This window comes from Nematolebias whitei, chromosome 14 (assembly GCF_014905685.2).
Source record: "Nematolebias whitei isolate Nwh7 chromosome 14, NemWhi1, whole genome shotgun sequence".
NCBI classification, from domain to species: Eukaryota; Metazoa; Chordata; class Actinopteri; order Cyprinodontiformes; family Rivulidae; genus Nematolebias; species Nematolebias whitei.
This window is the reverse complement of record NC_056511.1, coordinates 44685677-44695529: the sequence shown is the minus strand read 5'-3', so window position 1 is coordinate 44695529 and position 9853 is coordinate 44685677. Positions and strand designations below refer to the sequence as shown.

At 42.5% G+C, this 9853-nt stretch overlaps 1 protein-coding gene across 1 annotated transcript in view; it reads right to left on the bottom strand.

Annotated features, from left to right (window-relative positions):
• Nucleotides 1–772: 772 nt before the first annotated feature.
• Nucleotides 773–9853, bottom strand: part of LOC119420228 (hypoxia up-regulated protein 1) — a gene marked incomplete at its 3' end in the record, with an annotated part of 18530 nt that continues 9449 nt past the window's right edge. The window contains 5 exon segments of the mRNA XM_037687617.1: nucleotides 773–911; nucleotides 3643–3827; nucleotides 7107–7239; nucleotides 7526–7608; nucleotides 8380–8514. Coding sequence (XP_037543545.1) covers nucleotides 773–911; nucleotides 3643–3827; nucleotides 7107–7239; nucleotides 7526–7608; nucleotides 8380–8514 — 675 coding nt within the window.

Sequence of the window (9853 nt, the reverse complement as noted above, 5' to 3'; positions counted from 1 at the left end):
GTCACTGTGTGAGTGTGCAACACTGTGCGTGAACATTCTGTCACTGACAGCAGGTAAACTTAAATATTTTCAGTTGTCCTTCTAACTAAATAGTTGCTGTACTGTGCCTGCAAGTTTTTTGTTTATTTATATTTTTTGTCTTGAAATAGTAAATAAAAACATGTTTTGTCCAAATTACGGTGATTTTATGATTCCTATGTTCCAGATCACGTAGCATGAAGCATTCATCTCAACTAAAACAAAACATTTACAGCCAGTCCATGTGATCGTATCAGTGATCAGCAGCACAAAAGACCTGCTGGGAGCATCTCTCCTTATAATACAAGAATAAAAACAAACTAATCTCGATGTTGGTGAGAATTGTTACAAGCTGTTCTGCCCCAACCTCTGAAAACAACAAACAGTACAGGAACACTTAGACTTTTCTTCATATTTATTAGCTTGTCTGAGGCGGTGCAAAGTGACGGATCCTGGAGAGTCGAGGGAACAACTTCATGAACCAGCAGGCACAATGGTGGAACCAGGAAGTGGCCATTGATGACCTTGACCCCCTACAGATTAACCTTCAGCCAATCCAATCATTTGAGGAAGCAATATTAAAATCTAGTAAAACAATAAGGGTGGTGTTTTATATATAACCACAGGAACTGACAGTAGTATTTTAAATGCTGTTTTAGTGAATTAAACTTTTGTTCATTTGTTTTCTACAATGCAAGATATGAATTATAAAAAGTGTCACTGAAATATCTGAATTGAGTGAAATGTAACTCACACGATCCAGGAGGAGGATGCCACTTTCATCCATGTTGAAATGAGCTTTGATTCCCTTGGACTCCGCATCTGCATGTTTCTGGAAGCCAGCAGCCACTCCAGACAGCTTCACCGTGGTCAGGTTAGGAGAGCCAAACACACTGCAACACAGCAGAGACAACGTCAACCACAACAACTGCAACATATAGTCCCGTCACCATGACAAATTAAGCTGGGTGATTAATCGTCTCGGAAATTATTGTGATAAATGATAATATTGTTCGAAATTTGACAATAATTTATTGTCAAATTTCAGAAGAAATGTTGATTTGTTTGGCATGTAGTACCTTTTTTGACCACCTGTCAGCAGTATAAGACTGTTTGAACCAAAGGATACCATTTTATTTATAGAGCACTTAAAACAGCTACAAGGCCAACCAAAGTGCTGTACAGACAGAACAACAGGTAACACACAAAGCAAAATACAAAATGAAGTAAATCAGAATAAAGACATAAAGGATGGAGAGCTGAGCAGTGTGTCTCTTTAAGAAGAATGGGATGGTGGCCGGTCATTCCCCGATCTGTTATGGAACCCAATATATAGTGTAGCCATTTGTGCATTCAATTCAGTTCAATTCAAAAATACTTTATTAATCCCAAAGGGAATTATTTGTTGTTGTAACTCGTTATCCTCATTTCATTAAGAGATGTTATAGATACTGATGCTGTAGACAGGAAGGATCTCTTGTAAAGGTCCATCCCACAGTGGATCCTAAGAAACTGGATGCAGATGCCGTCCGATCCGTCCACCCAGACTCGGCTGGCCTCTCGGTTCCCCTGGACTGTAGGACCGCCTGAATGCAGGGCAGAACTCCTCCCAGAGCGATGGCCACTCCTCCCAGCAGTCTGCCGAGCTCCTCGTCACTGCGGACAGCCAACTGTAGGTGCTGAGGGACGATCCTGTCCTTCTGCTGTCATGAGTCGTGTTTCCTGCTAGTTCCAGGATCTCGGTGGTCAGGCACTCGAGCACAGCTGGCAGGTAGATGAGAATGCATCCACAGAACATCCTTTTCAACTCATTTGAGATTTGGGGCTGTAGTTGAGATATTATTTGAGCTTTTGAGATGTTAATCAGCTGTTGGTTGTAGAAAACTGCCTTGTTGCCATGGTTACGCATCATAACAAATGTCCAAAACTAAAAGTTTCAGTAAAAATCCTTCCAGCTGCACAGCATCTGATACCAGAGGAAACAATCATCAGAATGAAAGTAGCAGAGCTGCTCCAACATGCAGCCACCTGGAGCGGCGCAGTTCTAGAACTATCTGCGCTAAAAGGAATACTTCTGGGTCACACAGATCGCTGTTGAATATGCTAGATTAAGGAAAATGTAATGGTATAATTCCATTTATGAATAAGAACTGTCTTAATTTACATAGAAAAGTACGTGCTCTGTCTCTGCAGATTTTCATGTTGCTAATTCACACCACTCGTATTTCTGGTAAAATCATTGACATATTTACGCCGTTGGTTAAGAAGATCTGCAGCTCCAGCACTGAGCGGCGCTGTTCCACCACAGAAATAATTCCTTCTGCATCTTGCAGGGTTTTCCTCCTTCAGCCCAGGCTGGGGGTCAGCTCTAATGCATCGCATATCACCTCAACCAATGATTTGTAACGGAAATATGAGTGGCGTGAATTAGTTACGTGAAGATCGGCAGAGATAGAGCACGTACTTTTCTAAGTAAATTAAGACGGTTTTTATTCATAAACAATGGTGATCCGTGCGACCTGGAAGTTCACTACGCATCGTGCTTCCATAACAGACTGGGGAACGACCGGGCCCTTGTGACATGAGCTGACATGGTGACATGGCGGATACTCTGTGTAGTTTGAGTTCTTTAGCACGACATTTTTCACACAAAGCTTTTAATAAAAAAAATTTAAATCAGTAAACAAGTTCTCAGCTTCTTTTTGCAAAGAAAAACAACTTTTTACACGAAGCCACGGGTTTCAACCGTGAATTTTGGAGCTTCGACGAGACGGAGGTTTATTCCCGAGGTCGGCCTGTTAGCTTAGCTCGTAGCTTAGCTTCTTTTAACGATCCAAAAACACGATTTGGATGTTAAAACAGATTTTAAAGAGAAAAGAGAAAGGGACGGGTCAGTGAAGAGCACCGGAGTTGAGCCTTTTGTCGTCCAGTGTCTTCAGTAGAAAGAGAGAGACACGAAGAAACGATAAAGCTGAAAAATGAAAACGAGGTTGATAATTTTAATTTATCGTGCGATTAATTGATTTATTGTTTATTGCCACAGGCCTAGCAACACAACCGAGACACAAGATCAGTCACAACAATTGGAAGCACATTTGACTTCATGTCAAATTTAATCCAACAAGTTCATATTATTATTAGGGGTGCACCAATCAGTTTTATGGCCGATCTCAGATCATCGATTTCTAAAAAGTCTGACCTGCCGATACGATTCAGTTTTATAAGCGACACCGTCAGGTGTTATAACGTCACAATGTACCTTAAATTTTCCAGTCTTATTTTATTGAACAACACAGCCTTGAACAATATCCTAGAAACAATACAAACTGGTTTTAACTGGCCATGAGGTCGTGCTCTGAAATATAAATAAAGTTTAGATAATTGTTGTTAAAACAAACAAAAAAAATCTGTAAAATCAGTTTCTCATGCAAGTATCGGCTGATTTCCCAAAATTAAGAAAATCGGGGCCGATTTATCGGTGCACCCCTACTTTTTATTATTATTATTATTATTAATAAAAAGATTCATTTTCCTCATTTATGCAATTTATCCTATTTAAGTCAATTAAAAGAAGTGAATCGAGTTCTTTCCTGAAGTTCTAGAGCAGAACATGTTGAAGCCCACCTGAGGCCGGTCTGACTCAGGAACTGGAGGTCTCCGTAGTTGATGTTGAACGTGAAGTCAGTGTTGTAGCGGTTGAAGGTGATGACTTTACGCTGGGGGTACGGCGCCATCCTCTGGAACAAGATGCGTTTGTTGTGTTTCACCGTTTTCACACCATCCTCCTCCACCTCCCGCGAAAACTCCACCTGAAAGATTCAAACAGAGGGCGGGGCTCGACTTCTCACTTTGGTACCAGATTGCAAATCCACCCCTTTTCATTTGACCCTTTGTACAATAAAAAAGTTATCCAATACAATAAAAACAAACAAACAAACAAAAACAATAAAAAGTCACCTAATACAAAAAAATTAATGAAATTAAAACAATAAAGTCATCTAATACGGTCGTCCCTGGCTGTACCGCTGTTCATTTATTTATTTTTTAATAAATCTAATTCTGTATCACAGGACTTTGTGGTACATAATGTACGCCTCTACTTCTTGCACAAGTGGAGGTGGAAGCCCCCTCCTCTCCTCTGTGCATGTACTCTCCTGCTATGTCACGTGCACGGCCGCATCATGCCACTCAGCATGCTTTTGTGCACGTCAGAGAGCAGGCTCAGGTCGTTTTCACACCTGATAGTCTGGTACTCGGTTTGATTGGGGACCAATATTCAGAACGCGCGTTTACATTTTCAGCTGGTGCAGTTCACATTCACCGAGTCCGTCGACCTGTTCGCCCTCTGCTCAGCGGCTGTCACTCGGGCTGTTTTACAGGATATATTTCCTCTGGATCTCAGCCTCCAGAGGGACTCGGAGCTCACTCCACCAGAGGAATCTCATCCTCCACGGCTCTGCTCGGTCAGTGCAGGACATCTGCACAGCAGCTTCCTGGGACTCTCCGTGCTCATTCATTCATTTTTATCTGCATGACGTCTCCAGCTTCTCCCTGACTCACTCTGTCCCCAGAGTTTAGTCAGAGCGTTGATGCAGATGTTTCACTGAGCTGCCTGTTCTCACAGCGGCAGGGTTTGACATTTCAGTGTGACGCAGGGATTATTCTCTCTGCTGCTCAGCGAGTCTCAGGCTCACAGATTCAGTGATGCGTAATTACGAGTGATTTGAAGGCTCAATGAGGATCGTTTCAAAGAGCGCAAGCAGACATCTGTGTGTTTGTGGTTCTGAACGGACCTATCCTGCTTCACCTTTAACCCACTATTGACAGCCTTAAAGGGCGGAGCCTATACAAAATATAACGTTAATTACATACTGTATTCCCAGGTTCTGAGTATCGGTGTAGCCCTTTAAGATGTGTCGTTCACAAACGATTCGTTCAAATGAACAAATCTTTTGAGTGAACCAACTGAACTGAATCAATTTATTAACTGATTCGTTCCTGTCTCAGTTCAGTGGTTGAGTGTGTAACCTGTACTTTTTGGAAATGGTGCCGTGTCACTCGTAGACTGCATGAATAAACTGCATGATCTGAACGATTCAGTGAATGAATCATTTTAATGAACTGATTCTAGGGAGTACACTCAAAAGAACTGCTGTTCCCATCACTACTAATAAACGGCTGAAGAAAAACACTATTTGGGAGTCTATTCCCAGTCTCAGCGCAATTTATACAGACCAGGGTGGGGCCCACAGCAGGGGGGTGTGGCCTAAAGTTTTCAGTGCTGCGCTGCACGAGAAGGGTGAACCTGAGAGTGGCAAAGGTTTGCAGGAGTGTGGGAAGGGTTTATAAAGTCTTAAAATATAAGATACAATAAATCTAATGCCGTTACTTCATGGATTGTCACGCATTGTGGGGGACTCTGGAACGTAGCCCCCGCGGCAGGTCAGGGGTCACGTTTAGTAATAAAGTTGAACATTCTGTTCAACCTTGATACATATTCTATGAATTTTTCTGATGATGCAAGAGGAACAGAAAATCAAAGACCGTTATAGAAAGTAAACGGCAAAATAGAAAGAAAATGCTACTTCAGTGGTAATTCAACCGCAACCTGTAACTATTTGTTAAAAACTAAAGAAACGAATGAATTTCCAGTAGTGCGGTGAATAAAAAGGATTAGACAGCAAGTTAGATCAGTTTTAGCGTCATTCAGTAAACTAGGGATGACGTGAAGTCGACTTTTGATTCCTGAGCTCCAGATTCAAACCAACAGTCTGCAGCCGAGAACGAGTCACAAGCTGCGTCAAAGTCATGAAAACAGTCTGAAGTAACGAAGGACTGGAAGGTAGCCGACAGAAGATGCTGGTTTGTTCACTCTAATGGTTTTGGCTGAGCAGCAGCTGCTGCCTGAACTCTGACGTTCGACCGGTTGTCTTCTGCTACAGCTTCCACTGAGGGAACCTTCAGACTCTGGGCCTGGAGCGAGAACCTTTTGTTCCACCCGAGTTCCATCAGGTTGACATTAAATACACAACAGATCTGTTCTGCTGTTTCAATTAATAGTTTTTCGGTACAAACACTAAAAGACTACAGGTGTTTATCTGGTGGCTGTAAATGACTGCAGCCGCCATGTTGGAGGACCAGATCAACAGGAAACAATTCAACACCAGCTGCTTGTTTCACCAGCTGCCTTCACGGACACGTCGTTTCATTTAGTTTCAAAATGTAAAGTTGTTTTTTTTTAGCTCAGACGTTTCATCCTTCATCCAAAGGACTTCTTCAGTCTGAGGAGTCACAAACAAACTCGAGTCCCACAAATACCACACTCCCATTGTAGAAAAAAAATCCAGTTTGTTGGTGATAAGATGGCCTCTGTGGCCCGCCCTCTCCCCCAACTGCTCTGGGGCAGCCATGTTAAAGTGGTTCAAAACACCAAAGTTCATGCTCAATAATCCAGGTACAAATGCAACATTCAGTCAGGTCATCTGGATGGTTTCTTTTTTGTTGCCGAGATGTTTCGTCCTTCACCTAGAGGAGTTAACGGGGGACGGGGGAGCAGAATCCATCTTGTCAAAACAGCAAACTGGTTTTTCGGACTGAAATAGTCCTTGGGATAAAGGACGAAACGTCTTGGAAAAAAGAAAGAACCTGTCCAGGTGACCTGACTGAATGTTGGATTTGTACCTGGATTATTGAGTATGGACTTTGGAGTAAAGTTGACCGTTACACACAATGGAACAAAACAACATTACTATCTTTTTAGTTGACACTAAAGAACTTTGGTTCATAAGAGCAGCTCCACAGTAAAGATCAGAACAAGAGGTTCGACAGTGAAGCACCCACACCTGCCTCCACCCTCATCTACCCCACCCTGGGCCCTTGAGCAAGGCACATAACCCTCCACATCTGCTAGATGGTAGCTCGGTGGTCTGTGGGTGTGTCAGGAAGAACATCTGGTGTAAAAACGAGGATCAAGTCTTCGTATGAGTTAGTTCACTGTGGTGACCCCTGAAGAAGGAGCAGCCGAAAGAAGAAGGAAAACGAACATGTAGATGTTTATTTTCATGTGATGAGCAAGGAGCAGCGCTGACCTGGATGGGGAACACGGTCGCATCTCGAACCAGGAAGGGTTTGACCTTGAAGGCCTTGCTGAGCGCAGCAGCCTGGTACACAGCACCCATCGCTGCCGCCTCGTCTGCGTTGATGTTTTTTCCCAGCTCCTCTCTGTGCACAAACAAACAAACAAACAATTCAGTTGATTTCTATAGAACCAAGTCACAACAGAAGTCGTCTCAGACACTGAACTGAACTGATTCATCTATAAAATAATAACTGGACATTATTCATCTGAGGAGCAGAACTCTCATCTTGAACAAGCATGAAGGAGACAGTGGAAAGGAAAAACTCCCTCAGACAAACTGCAGTTTTTCTTTGTGTCTAGAGTTAAAACATGGGAATCTTTTTTTTTCCAATAAAACAAAGTGACAAGTGAAACATTGTGTTTACTTACTTGTTGGCAGCTTTCAGCAGCGCTTCCTGGACCTTCGGGACACGAGTCGCGCCTCCAACTAAAATAACCTGCTCGATTTCTTCCTGTCGACACAAACAGGACGAGTTCATTCACAATTATTACCACTTTGTTTCACTGCGTCCTCGTGTCTTATCGTCTTTAATGTTGTTTACAATCATTTCTAATTCACTAAATATTCATGTCATATTTTAAAGTTGGTCCAGCACTTTGTCAAAGGAGCTGCATTTCACTACGTTATAGAAATAAACGTTGATCTGGACATTCAACAGGTTCAGTGACAGTAAGCAGCATATCTGTTTCTTTGTGTTGAGGTCTGGCAGCTGATCAGCGTTGAGTTCCTGTCTTCTACTGGACATTTAGACATTACTGCAGGACACGGAGAAGCAGCTGGTGTATGATGTGAGGGGGGTGTTCAGTACATCGCGGAGATGCAGAGATCAAGATGACTGGCTGGCAGCTGGAGGAGGTGCCTCCTTACATCAGGACCAACTTGATCCTTTCAGTAAACACAAAGTCCTTTCTCGTTGTCTGTTTTCAGTTGATGTCACACGCAGGCTGAGCAGTAACAAGTGGACCATCCTTGTACTGCTCAGTCTGTCCAATCACCGTGAAAATGTGGTTTAACACAAACAAGCCAGACTCTAAACACTCAACATCTTAACATGAGTTCCACTCAAAGAATCAAGACTAAATTAAAATGGGCTGGTTCATCCAGGACAGCTGCACATACGTGTTGGTCCACAAGGACTAATCTCTGCTAAATAAATGTCCTTCTTAAGATCAGAGGGAGCAGTGGACAACAAGCTGTGCAGTGGTGTTTTACAAATACTGACCAGCTTCATCTCTGCCGCTGTAAGGGCCTCGTGCACCGGATGAGGGACTCTTTCAAACAGATCAGCACACAGATCTTCAAATTCAGTCCTGGTCACCTTTGCTTTGAAGTCGATGTCATCCATCAAGCCCTCGACCTGAAGGTCACACAAAGTAACAACTGGCAATCATCCATCAGTGGCAGAGGCAAATAAAAAACTGGACTTGATTTCTGCCCAAATGTAGGAATCTAAAACAACAAAAATAAATTGCTGTCCAATTTAATACCCATAACAGAAACTTCTTGCTTTACATTATCTGCAACATTTTTATGTCTATATTCTGATTTACTTCATTTTGTATGTTGCTTTGTGTGTTGCCTGTTGTTCTGTCTGTACAGAACTTTGGTTGGCCTTGTCGCTGTTTTAAGTGCTCTATAAATAAAATGGTATGGTATAGTATGGTATGGTACATGCAGCACCAGTGGGTCCAGATCAACTGGGAAAGGTTCACAGTAGACAATAGGACCAAACATAATTGCTTCTATTTATCTTTGGCAAAGCTGAAAACGTTTCAGGACACCCAGGGTTTGATGTATTCAGACTCCAAAAGAAGTGGCCTAATTGAGAGGGCATCTTTCTTTTTAATGACATTTATCTGACTGTCGACAGCATGGCAAAGAAAGAGGATTACATACTTCCTCAGTACTGAACTCAAGAGATGCAGGTATAAAGGGGAAAAAAAGGGCCCCTAAACTAGTGCCCTGTGGAACCCCAAGTAACAGGAGCAGTGGAGGATTTAGAACCAGCTATATTGATACACATTATTCTGTCCACCAGATATGACCTAATGTCCACTCCTAGGGAAGTTGTCATCAGTTTAACAAATAATCTTAAAATAATCCTTCTGAAAATGATGGGTTCTAAAACGATTTGAAATGACCTTTGACCCTTCATGGATTGACAGGCAGCAACAGTTGCTTCTCTAAGATCTCTGCTGATGTCTTGCTGCCTTGGCGATATGTTAACACACACCTGCGTGCTCCAGAGCAGCAAACTGATAAAATAGTTCCTCAGACTGATGATCAGGTAATCAATACATTTGATCAGAAGCTCCTAGTTGCCACCAACCTTCTTAAATTGTATGGAAACAGCCAGGCTGGACACAGTTTGTGTCTGAGTGGTTAGATCATTCGTCCACAAATGAGAGAGTTGGGGGTTTGATTCCACCACCAGTCACATGTTGAAGTGTCTATGGGCAAGACACTGAACCCCTAATTGCCTCTCATGTGTGTCCCATCAGTGTATGAATGTGATAAAGCTCTGATTAATCTCTATAGATTCAGATTATCTTTGTACAGATGTAGTAGAGTGCTGTATGAATGTGTGTGTAGTAGAGTGCTGTATGAATGTGCGTGTAGTAGAGTGCTGTATGAATGTGTGTTTAGTAGAGTGCTGTATGAATGTGTGTGTAGTAGAGTGCTGTATGAATGTGTGT